Source organism: Trachinotus anak, unplaced genomic scaffold (genome assembly GCF_046630095.1).
Source record: "Trachinotus anak isolate AG129_WGS33_773 ecotype Australia unplaced genomic scaffold, CSIRO_AGI_Tana_v1 ptg000001l, whole genome shotgun sequence".
NCBI lineage: Eukaryota > Metazoa > Chordata > Actinopteri > Carangiformes > Carangidae > Trachinotus > Trachinotus anak.
Window position 1 is genome coordinate 9,980,437 of NW_027273852.1, and position 22,362 is coordinate 10,002,798.

General features: G+C 42.2%; 1 protein-coding gene across 1 annotated transcript in view; it reads right to left on the reverse strand.

Annotated features, from left to right (window-relative positions):
* Window positions 1–20,136, reverse strand: part of LOC139619755 (FERM, ARHGEF and pleckstrin domain-containing protein 1-like) — a 51,407-nt gene extending 31,271 nt beyond the window's left edge. The window contains exons 1-2 of the mRNA XM_071474942.1: window positions 19,998–20,136; window positions 15,489–15,695 (exon numbers count right to left, since the gene is read on the reverse strand). Of these exons, the coding sequence (XP_071331043.1) occupies window positions 15,489–15,668 (180 nt within the window). The 5' untranslated portion in view covers window positions 15,669–15,695; window positions 19,998–20,136. The remainder of the gene's footprint in view (window positions 1–15,488; window positions 15,696–19,997) is intronic.
* Window positions 20,137–22,362: the final 2,226 nt, after the last annotated feature.

The window sequence follows — 22,362 nt, forward strand, 5'->3', positions numbered from 1 at the left end:
AATTGAACTGATTATGAAAATAGTTGCTGTTGAAATTCTCTTAATTAGTGCTGCAACTAATGATTATTTTTTATTATTGATCAATCTCTCAAGTATTGCAATCAATTAACCACAGTTCAATTCACAGGACATGAATACACAGTGGTGCCATAGAAAAGCCTTTTACTGACAGACATCATCACTCTGCTCATGATTTCACAGCGTGGGATCCCACTGGTGTCTGGAGACAGAGTGTGGCATCAACACTCTCTGAATCAAATGCTGGAGGAGCAGTTTTCTGCCTCACCACCTCACTTCAGACCACCACAGATTTTTCTGAGCGGGACACACTGTGAAGAAGATGAGACTTGGGAGCTTGTGAGGTGTTAAAGAAATTCTTTCCGGTGGTGCTGGAGCAGGCAGGTCTCTTGAGAAATGTGTTGTTGGTACTGTCCTGCTGCATGTTCCCTTACCCGTAATCTTCACCAGTAATAAATAATGACAGCTGCGCATGCTGCTTTACTAGTGAGGCCAATCAATTGGCCTCCTCGAGATTAGCCTTAAACTACTTAGCCCTCTGTGCAGCAAATCCAGAGGCCCTCTGCCCTGTGATGTAGTTGAGTCACTGTGTTGATAAAAGCTGTTGTGACCTGACATCCCAAACTTGACTGAATTTTCTACACACACACATATAAAATATATATAGAGAGACATACAGTATCAATTAGCAACAGTTTGACAAACAATGTAAAAGGTTAAAAGTGAACAGATCAGACCAAGCAATGGCTAATATTTTTATATACTATTAAGTCAATAGGTTCAAAAACACTAGGGATGCCCATAGGCCAAAAAAAAAAAAACCCATTATATTAAAGCATTGTAATGTATTCACAATGAAGCTCTAATTATCACTTGGCCAGTCAGCTGGGATTTCCCTGTCAGCATATAGTTGACCTTAGAGCACGCAGATGTAGAGACAAGAGCCTCAGACCAAGGCTGCGCTTCCTGTGAAGAAGGATTAAGGTCAACAGCCAAGAAAGCACTCTTGGTTTGAAAAGGCACCCATGATGTTGCTGCTATAACCAGTGTATAATAAGATGCCTGCTGAATTTAAGGTATGCGGACATATTGATGTTAAAAAACATTTTCAGTGTTTCTGGGCCCCCTGGATTTCTGTCCAATGAAATCTGTGCATTCTGTAGGTGATGTGGCATGTCATCAAATTCTCTCTTGAGTGAAGGTTTGGGTTTTAAGATTCATTTAAGGTTCCTGACAGCTGCTGACTACACTCATGTTTGCAGTATATATATATATATATATAGTGCTATAGAAAAAAAAAGAATCAGAGGATGACCAGATCATTGGATTGACCTGCTGGTGGCACCACATGAAAGGTCAGTACAATTAATCATGTGTCCAAAATGTGCAGTGACAATGTGGGAAATTTCACAGCAATTTTCCCCTTGTTACGTAAAACAATGCCATACCTAGCTCCACACTGCTAACAGGCTAAATAATGTTTCCCTGAGTGTACTGCTGTGGTGTTTTTCCTCTGTTTGGTTTGACTGCAGTATGAGATAGAAGAGATGACGACTTACCTATTAGCAGTTGTACTTAAGCTTGGCGGTAGAATACCTGCATTGAGAAATACGGTGGTTGCAATTCAGAAAAATTCAGAGGCACCAACTTGAACGGTTTGGTCCAGGTGTCAAGTCATTCTGACACATGACATTCAGTGCGGCATTACACTGCCCATTTTAATGAAGCACGGTTTAAACCTTCAGCCCTCAGTGTGAACCACCCTGTGGCAGGAGCATTAGCATTCGTTCTCCGCAGCGTGACAAATGTGGATGCAGTCCTGAGGTGAAAACTCACATTTGAGGCCGTCGCTGGAGAAACACAAACACAAGCCAGCAAACAAACGTGAGAGCAGACGCTGCCTCTGTGAAGGCAGCTGTTGCTCCACGTCTGCAGGCCACTGGGTCCGGCAGGAATTTAGGCCTCTGTGACTACAGAATACCAATTCCTCTCCACTGGAAGACAGAGCGAGACCAGTAACCATGGCAACATAAAGAAATTGTGATTCCTAATCTCTGAGGGGGGGGGGGGGGGGGGATACAGAGAAATCATCTGGAGCTGAAGGGAAGCATGTGGGTAAGGTAATAGTAAGCGATTATCTTTACGTATAAATAGATGCCATTTAAATCATCATATTGTGTGGTGGGTGCTAAACCTCGAGAGCCACAGATTTCTGCTCTATTTCTCTCTGTAATAATGTTGTAATTACTGTGACCATAAGCCTGGTTGAGGAAGCTAAAATATAGAGGTTGCAAACACCACACCCTGTTCTGCTTCTCGAGCGCACCAAAAAGCGTTTCTATTTGCTGTGAGGTTAGTGAAACTTTAAGCCGATCAGCAAAGATGTGACCGCTACCACACACCCGCACGCACACAAATCAGACGGTGGAAATGGGAACACCGGACTCGTGCTTCAGAGTGCTGGGGTTTAAGGGTTCTCAGACTCAAACAACCCACTCTGACTAATTTAACAGCACATAAACAATAGATGAGAAGTGAACATGAGTGTTGCTGCGAGTAAGTAAGAGGCTTAAAGCACAAGTGTTTTGGGTTTGAATGCAGGCCTGGGGTTTGTCTCATCAAGTGAGGTTAGACGGCCAATGCTGGGTGCTACCCAGGCTTTCAGTCTCACAATGCTGGCTCACTTTTTAACTGAGGAAGATCTCCATGGTAACCTAACAATATGCAGCATGGCTACCAGCCTCTGGAGGAGGTTTACTTCAGAGGAATGGATCACATGTACATGCAGGGGCATGTAGGTGGAAGATATCACATCCTACCACTGGTTTCACCTGTTCCACTGATCGACAGTTTAGGCTGTAGCACACAACAAAGGCAGTGACAAATGACGAATGCAAGCTACCAAACATGGCTATAAAATTCAGGTTTTAGGTTTTATGCCACAGGGCACCTTTAACTGACGTCAGTCAGTGGTGCACAAAGTAACTGGGCCATCATGACTCACTCAGATGCCTTTTTTAGTAAATAACCACTTAAAAAAAATTAATTTAATATCAATTTCATTTGCTTGCTTGCTCACATTCTTGTGTGTAGCTTGGTCTCTCGCCCTCAGTTTCTGTCATTTTCAACAATTATGCCCTGTCTTTTGGTGCACAATGACACTGACAATATAAATATGGTGTTGGATATTAATAGTGCCCAATTATATCATAGTATTTCCTCCTGACAGTGATAAACCAGTTTGCAGGGAAATGGAAAGAAAACGTTTGTGGGTTAAATGAAATGGAAAGTATTTCCTTAAGACACAGCACAACCTTAACTAATTTCTTTCCCACAAATATGTTAAGTACATCAGCACTTCAGTCATAGTCATTTCTATTACTTGTCTTGATACTAGTTGTGTGATTTTTACACAACTTGCTGCTATAAAGACTACAACAACTTGTGTGTCAACTTATCACGCTAAATACACTGTTGTGTATCTGCTGTGTCTTGTGTGTGACTGGCTGTGTGTTTTAAAGCTTAACTCTTTTCATGTGCTCTCTCTCTTCTCTGTCTCTTCACTGTGTAATGCCCAACAAAGCAGGGATGCCATATAGGTGATCATCAGCAAAAAGACAGTAAGAGAGGATAACATTCTCACAATTTAGCAAAACTCATTGAACAGCAATACCATTGGTTCCTCAGCCGTAGCACTGCACAACTACAAATAATGGTCTTATTCAAACCGTATGGTTTCCATTTGGCACTACAGTAGAACCTCTTCACTTACATCACAGTTCAAGCGTAATTTCACTAACCAAATATATCTGTATTAGGCTAAATGCTTCCATGCTGCCTTTCTGTTTAAAAAGGTCAACTGAGCTTATGTGAATGAGCACCCAGACAACATTGCTCTGTAATGGACTTAATGAAATAAAGTAAGTGAGTCACAATAAATCCACAAGACCTGTGTCGCCAGCAGAAACATCCCAACCCCGTCGCCAACCAATCCCTAATTCTGCAGCTCTAAAAAGAGCGCAAATACCTGCAGAATATGCATCTAATCACAGACCTAAAAGAAATTCAGTCGCATAATGCAACAATCACATCGTGCATCAAAACAACATATAGTTATCTTAAACCATAAGGTGAGCAGGAGCAGCAGCAGCAGCATTTAAGAGGATGTATCAACACTTAACATGCTTGACCTTCTTATTCAAACTCTGCAGCTCATGAGGACACAAAACAGGAAGGATTCATTATGACTTTGACAATGGTCTGCTAAAGCTAGCTATTCTGCGAGCCTCTGCAGTGACAGATACTCTGAAGCAGTCATTTGCCGCTGTTGAGACACTCAGGAGACCTGAAATGCCCAGAGCAGGCCAGCCCCCACTGGTTGTGTGAAAGCAGACATCCCCTGGGACACATCCTTTGATATCTATTAAGGGACATTCCCACACTGGCCCCCACTGACAGAGCTTTGATTCTTTTAGTGCTGGACTTCCGCGCATCACTTATCAATAGAGGCAGCCAGAGAAAAGCTCAACAGTTGGGATGCTAAACCTCAAAGGAGCCCAAAGACAAAAAAAAAAACAAAAAAAACAAAAACTGAGAGGACCTGAGCAAAGCTATGCGGGTTTGGATGTGTGGCTTCAGGACAGATGAAATCTTCTAGTTTCCTATTTCCTGTAGTAGCTTATGCAACAGTTCCCTCTTTAATAATGAGTGGAGGTGGGGTATGGTGTTGTCAGGTCAATACCTTTCCAGCAGGCATATGTGCAGCTGGGGCTACTGGTTTGAGATTATACCCCCCCCCCACACACACACACACACTGATGTCCCTCCCTCAATCTCTGTTTCATTCATCCTGACTCTCCCTCCCACACATCTCCTCTATCTACCCAGGAGACCCCAAATTCAATTACTGCCAGGGTGCAGTGGGAGGCAGACTCAGCTGCACAGGTACAAGGAATTCTGATATGCAACACGTCAAGCAAATGCATCATGGGAGAGACTTCACTGCGGGCAGAGCTACAGCACTGACTGAAAACATAACCCGGGTGAAATGCGGCAATTTCTGCTTTACTTACCAATGAAGGATGGCAGAAAATAACATGAGAAAAAAAAAAAAAAAAAAAGAGCAGCATATGATATGTGGTGCAGTGATACACCTTTTCAGCTGATAAGAACATTTGAGGAGATGAGAGTGGGAAAGGTGAAGCCAGAGAACCTGGGGTAAAATAAGGCACCACAGGATAAGGATTATCCCATGATATCACACTGCTAGTCGGGTCTGACATGTTAATTAGCCCTCTGAATCTCAATGAGAAATTCATAATTCATTGAAGAGGTTCAGTGCTGCTGTGAAGCTGCTGTGTAGCTGAGGCAAGCTGGTTCCCACGAGGGTTTCACCCTTTATTTGAGACCAGGAGGACATCACAGAGAAAGTGCAGGCTAGCAAAGAGCAGCCCTGCTGCCACACCCATCATGAACTGTGATGTCTACCTACCCTGCTGCTACTCAGTCAGTGGAATTCAGCGCCACAGCTCAAGAGCTTAATGAAAGGATCTGAACACTGTCATCAAAGGGCATCGTGCAGTGGAATAATGCATGTGTACGGGCATGAAGAGTCAGAGGATCCGCCATCGTGCACCTGTCACAAAACCCTACAAAGAGAACAAACATCATGTTTGCATTCGCCTCGTCCCTTCTTTGTAATTGACACAGGTTAACAGTCACATAGGCAGACAGAGTCGACTTCACTGCTGCCTGAACCAAACAAACATGAGCATCTTCCACAAAGACACCTTCATCTTGGTTACCATAGGAACAAGACTTATTATAAGGGAATCTCTTTTCCCAAAGCACCTGTGCACAGTATAGAAAACCAGTGCAGCATAATGCTGTCAGACATAAACTGACAGCTTTAGCAACTGCTTTCATCATTTCCTCTGTGTGTCGTTTCAGTGTGTCCTTCCAAGAAATAGCATGAAGGTGTGCAGGTATGTGTTTCCTTGTTCTTTAGGGAAAATGGAGAGGTGACATATAATGGCAGTATTTACCATTTAATATTGTCAATTGCTCGTATTCCTGTAGTAGACCCCCACACACATTCGCACCAGATGCATGATGGATATCTATTCACAGCATGCTGAAGCAGGAATATCCTCACAGTCTGGGCCATCAGGGGACAAGCACTTCTTCACAGAGTTTTTGATGTTTAAGTCTTTTTCTCTTTTCATCAGGTTTATCCAAGTGGACATTAGCAGAGCCAGGACTTTTCAAAGATTTATGCATTCAGCTATCTATTTAGATTTTTATGCTTTAACAAGAGTTAGTTTTCTTGCACTCTAAATGGTAGCACTTTATCAAAGTGTGCCTGACTCAGGTCAGTGTCACATGGATGCATGTCACGCAGTCTCCCTAACACAGCTGGAAGGTTACTGGTTATGCTGACAACAAATAAAGGCCAGCATTGAACCTATTTGTTGAAGCGTGTGTTTTCCAGCATCCTCGGTCATGTTAGTATTCTTAGCCATCAGCCACCAGATAATTCCCACTGTTGCTCCTCTCCTGTGGCTTCACGACCCAATTACATTTCAGGATGTGAGGGAGGAAGATGGCTGTATGTGGGGAACCCCCCCCCCCCCCCCCCCCCCCCAACCCACTACAGGATTTCTATTTCATGCCATGGGAGACAAAAGCAAACCAAAGGTTCAGAGTTCATGTGAGGAAAGTATGAGAATATTTTCTGGCAGAGGACAGTCAGTCAGTGCGCGGATGATGCATGGCACATGAATGGCATGGTCACATTACTGAACTGTTTTAATATTTTCCAGCTTCAATGTGTATCATTCACCAGAGGAAAATCTGAGAGAGGCTTTCGTCTTTGTGCTGCATGTGCGAGCCTTCGAAACCACAGCACTGGCTCTATAAATCTTCCATTTCCATTTTTATGGTGACACTGAGCTTTATCACCCCCACACCCAAAATCCTTGCCACCCCAAACACAATGCCATCTTCCAAGGGAACTGGGTTGATCAGCAGTGAAACCAATAAGAGCTAATAATCCTTAAAAAAAAATATTGTCTGTCATATTTTAAGTCAGGGGATTTGAATACAAAAAAAGCAACTTGCACACGTACCCGGTGTCTCCTGAATATGTTAGTCATAATTGGTGTGCAGCAGCGTATCCCCATGCTTGCACACTACACTTGCATTAATGCTCTGCATGGAGACGCCCACCACCCCACCCCCATCCACTCCTCCACCATGGCAGATATCAGCAGAAGACAGAACTCTGCAGCACAGCAACCGGCTCAGACGCTCCTCATCCTCCTCTATGTGTAGCCATGGCAACCCCACACATAGACCAGCGTGATTCCGTTTGGCCTTTCAAAGATGAACTTGTATAGTGTTGAAATTCATAGCGATGTAAGTTCGCAGAAAAGAGCATCAACCAAGGAATCCAAACCCCCCACCTCAGAGGGAGTAGGCTGCTCGCTGCAGCTCAAAGGTCGTGGCAGACGTGGCAGCGAAGTGCTTTCTAGCAGCAGAGGGAGGGATGACAAACGACACTTAATTCCTTTCAATGGCAGGAGGCCACATAAAGTAGCTGCATGTGTTTTCTGAGAGAGAATAACCACGGATTAAAGTGGGCTGAAGCAACACTACTGGGACATCACAGTTTAGGAACAGAAAGAAGAAATGTTTCTATTTTAAGGCTCCCAAAAGTGAACTAATGTAATATGTTAGCAGAGCAGACAGAAGTGACAAACATCAGATGCCTGAGTGCAGGCAATTCCCAGCCTCTGTGCTGTATCAAGGCCTCTCTCTGATTGTCTCCCCAGTCAGGCTGCAAACACTTTCTTGGGTAACATAGGGGATCAAATCAAAGAGGCACAATTTATTATTACATTGTCTCTAACAATCCTTTTATTTACAACTCTCTGTAAAGACAAGCTTACTCTATAGGGGGGAGAGAAGATCACCATGGTCACCATCTTCTTGTATCTATAGCTCCGTTTAAAATCCATTCTAGCACAACAGAAGCACAGTGTGTAAAGCTAAAAACAACCATCTGCATTACACAAGTGTTGCAGTCACAGCACAGTTCATCTAAATAGATCTTACTGTTACCCGTGCATGACTCATATTAGCGAAAGGGGAGTGACAGTAATGGATTTAGAAAACTCATTGACATGGTGTAAAATGTAGGAGTGAATTGGATTCGTTGCTCTGGGGCTGCATAGCTCCTGCCCCATTCTCCTGAATGCTCCAACAGCCAATCAAATCCCATTTGTATTCATTTTCGGCCAATGACAGCTCATCGAGAAATATCGGTGCCGAATCATCCTCTGTTGCTCAAAACATTCAACAACCACCTCTGTGTCAGTTCTCTCCCTAAAGCTCTGTGAGGCTAGGGAACCAGACCATGTCCCCAGCATAGCTCCGAGTTTAACAGGATTTAGCACACTGCTTCGAGACTAAATGGTCCCCCTCCCTCTGTGCTCTGCCTTCCTTTACAGTCGACATGTCACATTTGAGAATACACAACAAGAAACAGGAGATAGCGAGGACGTCTAGTGGTCTGTAATGTGCGAAAATAATATGTGTGTTGAATTTCAATTATGTCAACCTGTTTCCCCGTGCAGAGGCAATGTTGCAGAAGTTGTAATCCATGAGAGTTTCTTCACATACATGTGAGCTAGGACTGCACGGTTATATGGCTTGTGTTGATACAAGGGCTTAAGTCTTTTATTTAAGATTAATACTTCCTTATAACAACAAAAACAAACACTTTTTTTTTAAATCTTCAACAATTATACGATACATTAAAAACCAAGGGGCGGTTTCACATCTTAGAGCACAAACAATGTCTGACATGACACAGCTAAGGTCATTATTAAACTAACAGACAAAAAAGACAAAAAAGTATTACAAAAATATAAGAATAGATTCAGATATAGAAAAGTATGTACTCTTACAAGCATTACATATCTGCAGTAAGGCTGCAGATATATATAACTTGCTTAATCCTTTGGCTGATAAAATGTCAGGAAACAGTGACAAAGACAAATTACAATCTCCAAACCCTCAACTTTACATTAAATTCCTTTTATGCCCCACAACTCAAAAATATTCAGATTATTATCAAATGAGACAAAAGCACCACATCCGCACAACTGAGATTCTGGCACTACAGAGGGTTTGGCATATCTTCTTGAAATGTGACTTAAACAAGTTTGCTGATTCATTTTCTGTCAATTGACCAATCGACCCATCGACTAATCGTTTAGCTCTGCAGCATCAGGAAGTAGTTTAAATCAACGTGACTGACACCACTGCTGTAAGGAAATCTTCACAATTTGCGTATGAAAAAATGATCGACACATTAATCCATGTAGTTAATTCACTGTATCGCATACTAATGACTCTGGCATCAGTGTCAAATTTAGTAAGTGCTCTGATCAGTACCTGCTGCATTAGTCAGTCCAACTAATTAAGCAATTGGCATTCAGATCCGCGCTGAAAATTTAGTTATTCATGCACCTCTAATACCCAGACCCTCCATGTGCATCTGAGCATTGATCCACAGGTGGCAACAAAACAGAAACATCCCAGCTCCTCCTCAATACTGCTGGTCAGCCTGTCATTGAGGAACCATACTGAAGCTGTTGAGGGCAAAGCTGAAAGAAGCCCTTCATCATGTTTCTACTCATTAAGTCAGGACCTCATTGCCATTCAGCTGATAGCAAGGCACACTGGAGCTGCTCTAATTGTTTCCCATCACAATGAATGGGGTGACAGCATATGGGGAAAAGAGTGGCGAGTGGTAGGATGATGGTAAGCCCTCTGGACTGGTGTGAGAGGCTTTCCCTGAAGCATGCAGGTCCTTCCCTTTGTGACATAGCCCCCTTTAGCCTGGGTGGTCCCAGCTGCCCTGGTTTCTCAGTGCAGTTTCTGAAAAACATGCTTCAGTTATGGGAATGGGGAAACAAAAAACAAAAAAAACAAAAAAAAAAAAACTCCCTGAGCATCAGATGCTATTTTGTGTGGCCACAATTAGGTTAAATATAGCTGGTCTCAAGCAATGGGAGCCAAAAAAAATCTAGTCAGTAGCTGATTCTTTGTGCACGCTTCTGTATCTGATCTGTTGTGACGAATGTTGGGGATGGTAGCGATACACTATGGATCCAACCATGGGAATGATGCATTGAGATCACAGACAGCATGGCCGGGTTCTCAGTGAGAGATGAATTACACCCTGTCACATGAAGTCTGTAGTTAATATCATTGTGACTCAGAGGGTCGACCCCAGATATGCTTAATGCCAGGATAAGGAGAGGGCTTTACATTGCATATGTGTTTAAGCAACTCCAATAGACAAAGACAGGCTTCAATGTTTTCTTGTATCTGCAGAAAGATCGGAGTATTATATGTTAAAATGATGGATTATTACAGGGCACCATCAACTGAGCGCAAACACAGCTAGGAGGGACGTCCACAAACATGTTTATCTTTATCCACTGATTTGTGATGTGAACTCGCTGATCAAACGCTGATGCTGAGAGTAACAACACCCCCCAAACGCAGCTTTGATGCTCCCCACCTACTACATGCTGTGTTCAGAAAACAATACAGGAACATTTCTCTCTATGTTCCGGTGCTAATAATGTACAATGTCTTGTGGCTTTGCAGTGAAAGTGAAACAACAACACAGCCCGGAGCCATGTCAGCAGCTCCCTGACATTGTACTCTGGCACAGTGGTACGTTTGAGCTAAATGCTAGCATCAACGTGCTCACAGTGGCGATGCTAACATGCTGATGTTTAGCAGGAGTGATGTTTACCGCGGCAGTTTAGCGTGTTAACATGTGCTAATAAGCACTGAACACAAAGGTCACTAGGATTAATTGTGTTTTGTGCATAGAAAATGATATGCTAATCCATGTAGTAGAGACAGTTCACCAGGTAAGTGACAGTTTTGGCCAGCTGGTGTTGCTTGAGGGTCAAGGGTTCACCAAAGTCACTTGGATTCACTGTAAGAGAACCATGAATGTCTATAAAAAATTCTGTAGTAATACAACCAACGGCTGTTAGGAAATTTTACCAAAAATACCAAAAAAGTAAACCTCAGAAGGACCACTAGAGGTGAAGTAAGGCAGTCACCAAAATCATTAGGATTCGTCCTCTGGAGACCATGAATGTCTGTACAACATTTCACAACAATCCATCTTATAATTGTTGAGATATTCTAGTTTGGACCAAAGTGGTGAGCTGACCAAGCGTGGCTAAAAATGGGTTTTACTTGTGCTGGTGTATTAATCTGATGTCGACTTTACTGGTAATTAGGAAAGCAAAATTAATAAATTGCAGTCTAATGAGACTGTGCTGGGTGAAAATCTCATATGGAAAGCAAATGAAAATGCCAAGTTTGTAATTAATGAATTCATGGTTTTTCTCTGCACAGTAGCCTTCTACAGGGCCTGAGCTATGACTGTAATAGATAAAGCGTTGGCTGGAGAGGACAGACTACAGCCCTCAGTGGCTCATCATAGTTAGAGAGGATGAACAGAGGTAGTAGTGTAAAGTGAGAGAGACAGTATGTGTCTGAATTTCTAATCGCAAATGCCTGTGTTTCTAACGTCGGTGCTGAATGGGAAGTGGAACCCTGCATGTCTACCAGTAAGGTTTGGCTAATGGAGCCTGACTGTTTCCTTCATTCACAGGAATGAGCATGACTCTCCTCCCTCCGCTCTGCCAACATCATCATCCCATCCCCCTCCTCTTAACCCCGAATCCATGCTACAATCACACACTCCTCACAGGCAACTTCTGCAGAGCTTCCACCAGCCATCAGCAAACATAAGCATCAAAACATCAGCACAGACAGCGTTTGTGCATGTTAGCCTGAGGAGTACAAGACAGACAGAGGGCCGCAGTCTGGGTTTCCTGCTCTACTGAACTCAGCACAAGCAAAATGGGCAGAAGCAAGCCTCCAATTTCAATCCGAAAAATTCCTTAAAAATCAATAATGAAAAGGTGCAACCAGACTGATGTTTTGGCTTAAGTGTGCTTTTTCAAATCATTGCCAGTCTACTGTTGTCCAGGTTTGTGGAGCCAAACATCATCAGCATCAACACAAGTGTGTTCACAGCCAGGGTGCTAAGTAGGCCACAGCATGGTATGTGACCCACGAGATGGCTCGATGGCCCCTTTTTGTTTCTCAACCATCTGATACTCTGCCCGCTGAGGTGGAAACTTACCCCTCTGAACCACAGGAACTGAGCTGAAGCCTTTGGTATCAGTGACAGGGTGAAGTTAGACATTTTCTGTTTTCTTAAAGAGACATTAAAAAATTCCTGCCTTGGGTCACTTTGACTATCAAATCACCTGAGAGTAACTGCTATCTCTCGAACTATGCTGTATGTTCCTGTTGCTAAATAAAAGACTGGATAATTGCTTGACAGTTGTGTTTTGTAGACCATGCAGTTATCTCACTTCGCTGCTGCAGGGGAGAGATTAATATCGGCCGGATCTGAGCCAAGTTGACGTATGTTTTTTTGTATCTTCTCTCTCTGCTGAGCCAAAAATAAAAATAAAAAAAGAGAGATTCGGGAGGATAGAACTCAGTGCGGAAAAAATTAGGTACTGCTAAATTTAAGCAAGTCACTCCTAGCATCTAAACACCCACGCCAAGTCAAATTCTTGTGAGGTATCAATGCCTTCAAAGGGGACACAGATCTGGCATATAATACCCCCAGTCTGCATTTAAAGGCTTAAAGCATGATGTGAGAAAGGAAACAACTGGACTAAACATGAATATGTGCGTATGTTTCCTGTTTTACGCCCCCTTTTTTTTTTTAGGACAACAGTTCTTTCCTGAATGTGAACCGATGACTGAGGAAAATGTACTCTTTGGACACCTCTGGGCAAAAACGATATCAGGCCCACTGAGATTTTTATCTCAAGTGCTGGCTTCAGATAGAGGATATAATGTGTGTTAAATTGAGCATGAATAAAGCTTTCTGTCAGCGGAGGCCTTTTGTTACCCTCTCCTGAGCAGCACCTTGCCTGCCTGCTGCAGGTTTATCTTAGCTCATCATCGCTACTGCTCCATACCATCACAGATCTGTTAGGTCCACAACGAGGCCAACTCTGCATTAGAGCCTGGATCACGTATGCATCATTCCTCCTGTGCTTGAGATTAAACATGCAGCCCAACATCTCACTATAGGATCTCTTTTATCCCAGTGACAGAGCCCCTGTTTTATAATCTACGTATGTGCATCAAACTGACACCAAGTGGTAACATGAAGAAGATGGACAGACTTAGAAAAAGACAGACAAGACCAAAGCTGCCATATATTCAAACTTGACATGTAAGAAATTAGAAAGTGTCAGTGTGTGCACTCTTTGGAGGGTAGCACGGTTTTCAACACACTCGTTGGGACACTAAAGCTCTATAAAAACCTATTGTATGCTAACAAAACTCTGAGGTTGATGTCTCCTTAGAGAGCTGAGCTTCATTGCAGGTTTTTACAGATTACCCTGAAGCAGGCTGAATAAAATCCCTTCCTCACCTGCTCTGCCACGTATCAGATGTAGGCATCGGCAAACTGGTTGTGCTAATGTTAAAAAACACAAAGCCAAAGGCAGGTGCAGCACATAAGCTTGCTGTCTTAAAAACAGTGCACTGAGTGAGTTGCACATTTCCCTGGAATTTTGTCCTTTTAAACGAACAAATTGGGCTCCAATTCCTTACCTAACCCTTAGCATACAAGCAAAATAATATGGGTTAAATGAGGGCCATCAAATGGGATCTCAGTGTGAGAATCTAGTGAGCCTCAAGTATTTAGTACAATACATGATGCCACTAGAAAGATTAGCAGTCATGCACAAGGAGCTCCGCTGCTAGCATTAGGGACAACATTTACCCATACTGCCTTGGGAAACAGCCAGAAGGACACATCTATCCTGCACTGCAGACTCACAAAGTGTCAGTAGAGCTCAGCAGCTCCTCTCTTTCAGGCAGGAGGGATTGTGGTCAGAGAATATGGCTAGTTTTTCTATTCTAAGACAAATAACAGTCTTTTCACTTACTCCACCCTATGTTTCTGCCATTAAATCAAGATCTGAGGACACCTTTCAAAAACACCACAATTTCAAAGGGATGCTGGGGGAAAGTGTGTATCTTATCATCTTCTCATCGCCTTGAAGAATGAGGCTGGTATTATTGTATGCATTTTTTTTACAGCAATTTCCATAGAAAACAAAAAACCAACAATGTGTTTGCCCATTACTTTTTGACTTATGTCTATAGCCCCTTTGACACAGTCTGATCAAGGTGGGAGTGCTGTGCTGTTTTTCCACCTTGCTGTTCATGCTCTAAAAGGTACCAACATGGAACAGGGGCCATTGCTGTTCCGCCTTAATGTTGGCAGTGGAGGTAGTCACACGTCAGTTCTGGAAGGGTGGCATGCTATCTAAAATCACACCCTGGGGTGGCATTATGCCGGCTTGTTTGGTTCAGTGTAAACAAGAAAAGGCGGCATCACAAAGCGTCTTGTAAACAGCAGTATAACAGGATCTCTGTATAAAAGGGGCTTAGGGCTGGGGCCCGGGTGAAGCCGTCGCATGTGCAGATCTCGGTGGTAGTAGCAAATATTCAGACTGTAGTCCCACTGGCTACTATAGAATTCATAAATATTTAATAACTGGTCGCAAGTATTCAGTTTTATTTTTTTAAAGGCACAGTAATTTGTCCCTCTCAGCAGTTTTCAGAGCTTCGCATTGAAAGTATTATTTGCATATAGTAATAATAATAATAATAATAATAATAATAATAATAATCAGTATTTAACAATCAGTATCTAATTTTAGCTCTACTTTTACATAATCTGTGCAAACGGATTAGACCAGAGAGCCTAAATTTAGATCTCTGTGATGAGAAAGTTAATCCTCTAAATCCAGAAATTATGAATGGAATGGCAGCCCTTCTCATTCAAAGACATAAAAAAAAGTATTGTTGTATGTCTTGATTACCCGCCTGCTTTCCCCTCATTATCTAAGAAGGCACCAATAATTCTCACACACCATCAGCACTCTAGTGTGCCAACATGGAAATATGGTTATTCTAAAGAAAATCTGAGTGGCTGTCAGGAGGCCACAATGGAAGAAGAACTGTTTTGCAATAGATGACAGCAGTAGCCCAGGTTTCAGATAGTTTGGGATATTTGGAAGCAGTGATTAGAAAATACAACCACAATACACTGGAAGAACCCCGGCATTATGAAAAAGATCCCTCCAGTTTCATCCATGCATTCAACATCATGCAGTTGCCATGCCAACCTGTTACCAGACTGCTGCAGCCATGACGAAAATGGGAAATGCTTCTTGGCTATTGTGCAATAATGAAGAGTCACATTCTGGCATTAGTATTCCAACCAAGAAACAGGCCTGGGCAAGATAATGATAACAACTCACTGAGATGTCAAAGAGCTCCTCTGTGTCATCCAACATTCGGACCCTGATGGTGACATGTCGTCCAGGAGGCATGGTCGGAGGTCTGTGCCCGGGGTCCAACGTACTAATGCCAAGAGTCTCTGGGGCTCCAAGACGCTGCCCTGCTCCAGAGGCCATTGGTTCTGGGTCTGGCTCTGCCATGGTGCACTGCACTGCTCACTGCCCAGCCTGCAGAGAAGACAGAAAAATCAGGGATACAAAAACATGGTCACATACTCTACCACTTGCACATGAACACAAAAATGTTTTTGAAGGGTCGTAAAAAATGATACCAGCTGTAAAGAACCTCCTGTTACAGGGCAGCAGTGGTGCAGCAGGTGGAATACAATGAATGCATCAGGGCCCAGGGGACAGGCTGCACAACCTTCTGTGTCACACTAACAGAGTAATTGCAAATGCAGTATTTGCACTCGCAGCTAATGGCTGATAATTGCTGCCTGTGGGAGAACCAATTATTGTAAAAAAAGATCCAAGCATGTTCTTGATTTCACACCACAAATCAGGCTGGCTTAATATGATTTGACAAACGAGTCAGAAGGCCAGAGTGCAAAATCAAAGAGTCAATACAATGACACTCGATTCGGGAGGTCGTAAAAGCAACAAGGCGTAGGGCCAAAGACACACAGACACATATACATAGCTAGGTTTTCACAGATCTTAAGGGCATTAAGTCAAATATGTAATGACTGACTGAGCGGTGAATTTGAGTAAATAAGAGCAAAGTGTAAAAAACAGTAATAGAGAATACTGTGTACAAACTATAGATTCACCTTTGACCATATAAAGCCAAAGCATTATTCTTTGCTTTTAAAGATAGATAGCAAATATTTCTAATATTTCAAATATTCCCCAGAGTTACTTATTAAGTTTCCAGGGGGTACATCAATAGACAATGTATACTGTCCACATATTGAGTTGGCTGTAACACCTGAACATCACGTGTTCAGAGTGTGTGAAACCTAATTAGGAATCAAGCAGAGGTGTAGACAGTTAAAGTAATGGATAAATGGTTGAAATACATGTTAAAGGATAGTTAGTTTGCTTTACGTAATGGACAAACAGTAGCTGAAGTAGTTAAAAATAAGGGTTAAATGGAGAAAGAGTTAAAAGTAATGGATATAATTAACTAGATAGCTTTAACTGTTGAAATAGTTAACTAGATATGGTTAAAATGGAGACCTAAATGTAAATTAAATAAGAAGCAGTTATCTGAAAGGATGGCTATATGGTGACATAGCTAGCTAAAAGTTATGGACAAACAGCTAACACTTGATATACCATAGCCAAAACTGATCTAAAATGGTGAAAAAGTAATGTATAAATGGTAGAAAAAGTTAAGACAAGGTAATGGATGATTTAAAGAGAAAGCTTAAAGTAATGGATTGTTTAAAGGAATGGCTAAATAGCTGTTTGCTTAGTTGAAACAGTTTTAAGCAACAGACAAACAGTAGTTAGCTAAAAATGAGGGATAGATGGTGAAATAGCTAAAAGTAATAGATGACGTTTAAATACATAGCTAAAAGTAGTGGATAATCAGTGGAAATATTTAACTAAAAGTAATAGATAGCTAAGTGGTTGAAACAAATAAGAGTAACTGATGGTTTAAGATAAGATAAGATAAGATAAGATAAGATAAGATAAGATAAGATAAGATAAGATAAGATAAGATAAGATAGCCTTTATTAGTCCCACAGTGGGGAAATTCACAAATTAAATGGCAAATAGTATAAAGTAATTGGCAAATGCTTAACAGATAGCTAAACTAATAGGTAAACCACTGAACTGTCGGGGGGGTACACCTGACAAAAAATTGTGGGGAATCACTGCCCTACTGCATCCAGCTACAGAGGGTACCATCTTTTATTCAAATATAGACTGAGGTGCAGAGTCTGGAATAATCTGCAGTGTCACTGAGTCTGTGTTCGTCCCAGGTGGAGGAGGACGGTGTTTGTACAAAGTTGTGGACTCATTCATTGTGGGTTGACACATGAGCAGGTCACCCCCCCCCCCCCCCTCCCATGTATTCACAGCCATATCCCTCCAGGCACTGCTGTCCCGCTTAATTCTCTCTTCATTACACATTCCAGCAGGCTGATGTCATCCTGAGACCTCACCAAGAGGTTCATCGGAGTACTGAAGCCAGTGGGCAGTTGTTCAGCCACCGCAGAGGTGAATGACTGCTGCCAAGTTTAAGCTGAAAGCTGAATAAGGCATTTTAAAAGGAGTGGATAATGCAATCCAGCAGAGTGTATGGAGAAAATAGGCCAAGGACAGTGGATACACCAAATTGTGTCTGATGATGATCTCCCTGATGCTTATGGGAGGGATACTGAAAAGTTTCCATCAAACCCTGAAGACTGGAGTAGATTTGATGAATAAAGTAAGATCTCACAAGGCTGACAAGTAGGGCTGCAACCAACAATAATTGCCATTATGGACTAATTTGAGTATTAGGCAAATATTTGGCATTTTTTCTTGATGGATGATTTGAAAAAGCTCAGTTATTAATACTTTCGCCGATTACTTTCTATCAATCGTCTCAGAAGTTAACAGACAAATAACTTCAGCACGACTACCTAGGGCTGTGTTTCAATAGCTGACTGCATATCTGCTCTCTCATTTTTCTTACTAAAGAGCCATTTGTAATCTAACTAATGAGGAATCTATCTTAGCTTTAAATATGTGATGTCAATCTTTTAATTGTGTGAACTTATTCATAACTCCACTTGCCTATAAATGTTAGATGTTAAAAAGGGATTCAACCAGCAGATTCATATTGACTAAGATGTTGTTAAACACCATAGAACCAGAATTTAGAGAGCATGTTTTCATCATTTGCACCTGTCTGTGCACTGTCATCACAGATCAATGGGTGTGAGATGTTTGAGTTTTCCAGCTCAAGTGCAGACTAACACTCCCTTGGGTTGATGGAAAACAGACCTAATGCTGTCACTGGGGGCGGAATGGAAAGAGGCATATTTTTCAATTCAAGCCCAGTTGTTTATGACATTTGATCCTCATCACTCAGTGGTCCTTGCCTTGATTATGGGCAAGTGTCTCATGTCAAGTCTGCAAATTCATGTCTTATATGACCTGCACATGCATGCCACGTAACAGGACACTCTTCAAACACAGCACCAGTGAAATAGAGGCCAGTGAAAGAGTAGACGTTGATTATTTCAGCCTACACATCCCCTCCCCTGCACCAGAGATCATGAATTAACCAGTCATGAGTCTAGCTCTGTGTGTTCCTCTGAATAGGTAACTCAGGTCCTAACAAACGCACAAATAAGGCACCAGTTGTACAGCTGCCACCTCGTTCCCAGAGCCAGAGTGTGACATAAAGCATAGTCGCCCGGTATACAATGCCAGAGGGACATTTACAGACCCCTGAGTGTTTCTCAGGGTAAACCCCTCTGCCTTTGAACTTGTTTGCTTGAAATTCCCCACAAGAGTGTAACATGGAGCTGTGACTGCTGGCTTGGAGTCTCAGGGGTTGTAACAGTGGCTCCTCTGTGTGCAAGAGCACACAGGGGCCCCTCAATGCGGTCCAACGCTGCACAGCTGGAATCCTTTAGTGACAGCTGAACGGCCAGAGGCCGGGGCCGATAAAGCCAGCTGTCTACCTGAAGGAAGCTCCAAAACAAAACAAAAAAAAAAAAGCTCAATTTCCTCTGTGTTCTGCAACACAGACACTGATACCTGGGTGTGGCTGGCATTGCATGAATCAATATTGTTCTCACTGTATTACTGGCAACGTGACATGTGTTCATTTAGTGAAAAGAATGACAACCAACAGGATACATGCGTGTTGTAACTAGAGCTGGGCTGCCATTTAAAAGCCTGTGGAAAAACAGCCTGAATGATGACTGATAAAACAGTGCAGCAAATGGTGAGATCCAGCTATAAGTGAGGTCTTTCCCTCCATGCAGACTCACCTCACACGGCCTGGTAGTGTGTTCATGCCATTAATGTAATGTAGGTTAATAGAGCAGGCTGCTGTAATCCTCAGGACATTACCACGCCAGCACAGTAGATGTGACATAAATGCACAGCTCGGACTCACCTGAACAGCCTCTATAAAACTCAGTGGCAGATATAAAAGGCACACTTCCTGGCGACATTTCCATCATCTACATATGTCACACAGAGGAATGAGGCTTTTTTTACACCCGTGGAACATCAGGGACTGCAGCCTCTGCACACATCCATACATCTGAGGTATATCTTGTGCAATGCAACGCACACTGGAGGACAGATAATGACACTTACTGGCTGCAAATGAAGATTTTCACACAGAGTGCTACTTATTTCCCTCCCACGAAATCCACAGGATCACAAAAAAAAAAAAAAAAAAAAAAAACACACGGCAAAGATACTCCGAAGACTTAACCCTAATCTCCTCAAACAAGTTGAATCACTTCCCTTAAGAGCACACAACCAGAGAGGACTTGGCCGCACGATTCTTACCCCCTTCTCTCGAAATGCGGGCTTATCCACACGTATGAAGCCTACGTCCCAGCTGAAAGGAGATTATTACATCCACGTCCCGCGGTGGTGGGAAAACGAGGATCCCAGAGGAGCTTCAGATGGTGCCCGTACCGGAGAGGAGCCTTTCTGCGGTCGCCATGGCGGACGACTGAGCGAGCGAGCCGGGGAGAGACGGGATTACACTGAACCGAGCGGCGGATCCACTCCCGGTGCTTTCGCTCGGACAATGAAGGAGGCGCTGCACCTCCACCTTCTCAGCGGCAGCGGGGACTCGGTGGAGCGGCAGCACCATCTAGCGGCGGCGGCCGGAGCATCATGTGACGACGCGTCCCCGGCGGTGCGCAGGCTCCGCATTTTAAATCCTACATTAGTATTACAAATAAACTTAAAGCATCAAAGGTACATCGATGCAATGTGATTAATACAATTGATATGTTGCTGTTGTAGCTGCTCACGGTGAAGCTAGTTTTAACCACTTTATTATGAGGGCTGGGACCGAAGGGTGGCAATATAAACTTGAGGAGTCCTGCGGTGATGAATGGGCAAGGGAAGAAGAGAAAAACCTATGCCACACAAATTTGTGTTCAATTTTCGAACTTGTCAAACCTTTTTCTTTCTTTTTTTTTTTTTTAACTGGATAGTTTTTAACCTCTTTGTGTCTCAAATTGTTTGATAAAACCATCTGAGGACTGGTTTAATCTTTACCAATGTGTTGTATTTTATAAGCTTGACATGTTTTGATGTAAAGGTTTAATCTAAAAAGTAACTGGTATCTTAACAAAAGCTGTAAAAGAGTAGTGGACCAGCAGAATACGGCATAATAAAATAGAAATAGGCTGCTTAGGTAAAGTACAAGTATTTCAAAATTTACTTAAGTACAGTATTTAAGTGCAGCATGTATTTAGATCAAGTACTTAAGTACTGTCCTTAAGTAAATGTAGTTAGTTACATTCCACCACAGCATATCACAGATTATGGCTTTGATGTGAAATGATTTTAGAGCCTTGAGCAGGGTTTTCATTTGTGTAAAGCAACCGCCAGGCAATATTTAACAACATATGGCATAAATCAACGTAAGATTTAAAAACAAAGCAATGCAAAATAAGCAATGAATAAAGAAAGATAAGGGTCTAGATTAATAGAAATGAAAAGATAGACAGAATGAATTATAATGAAAACTGTGGTGAAGGTTTGAAAATACATTTTACACAAGAAGCAAGAAGGAAAAGTGAAAAGGAGAGAAAAGATCTTAGGAGCCTGATTGATACTGGTCCTTGTGAGCTGATAGTGATAACTGAGAGTCCATAAATTCTGACAACCAATCTTCTAATCTTCCCTAAAAGACTACAAATTAGTGGTTTCTGTAACAAGAAAGAAAGATGTATATCTTTCTTTCTCATTATTTTGAATGTATTTCCCCAACAATCAGCCTGATGTGTTGAATATCTTTAGAAACACTGGGATCTCTGTGTGTTTGAACAAAGTTTAGCTTCACAAAATACTTTAAGGTAGTAATGATTGTAATATTGTTACTTTAATTCAGCATTAATGTCCACGTAGGTAAGAAGTCAGGGTCAGCCATGCAACAGTATCTACTGGAGCTGCCGGAGATTCTTTGTTTTTACTCAACAATTTTACAACATTAAAAAAAGAGAAACCCTGTTCTTCTTTTTAAAGTACAATACACTGACTTTGGCTCATCTCATTTGCATAAGTAAAACACTTTGGCACATCATGGTTAAGAGCAGAAGTGATGGTTAGATATGAAGCAAGACTGACAGGCAGCAGGATAACAAAGTCTGTGGGGCTCGAAATGTACAAAGACATGATAACACTTAGTTAGTTCTGTAATTAAAACCTGACTCCCTTTCCCCTCATGCATAGCATATCGTCTAAAACTCTACCACAAAAGCACTGGTTAAAAATCTGTTTAAGCTGCAGCCTTGTCACCAGGCAAAGGAAGCCAGTGACATTAAATTGGCGTCATCACGCAGATTTTGCAGAAGAAAAATAGACACAGACAGACACAGTATCCACACAGAGAATTTATTCCATGTCTGTAATAGCCAACAAAAGATCTGTAATGCTAATCAACTCGTGGATTGTTCCACAACTGACTTATGCATGACAGGAAAACCGATGACATGTCTTAAACTTAAGATTGATAGTTTGAAAAGCACATCATACCAAGATCCCAAAGTTTAAAAGGGGGGGGGGGGGGGGGGGGGGGTTATAGTTGTTTTTGGTCTCTTTGTGGTGGTTTTGCATCTCTTTCTGCTCATTTTCCATCTCTTTGTGGTAGTTTTGTGTCTCTGTGCGTTGTTTGCATCTCTGTGGTCATTTT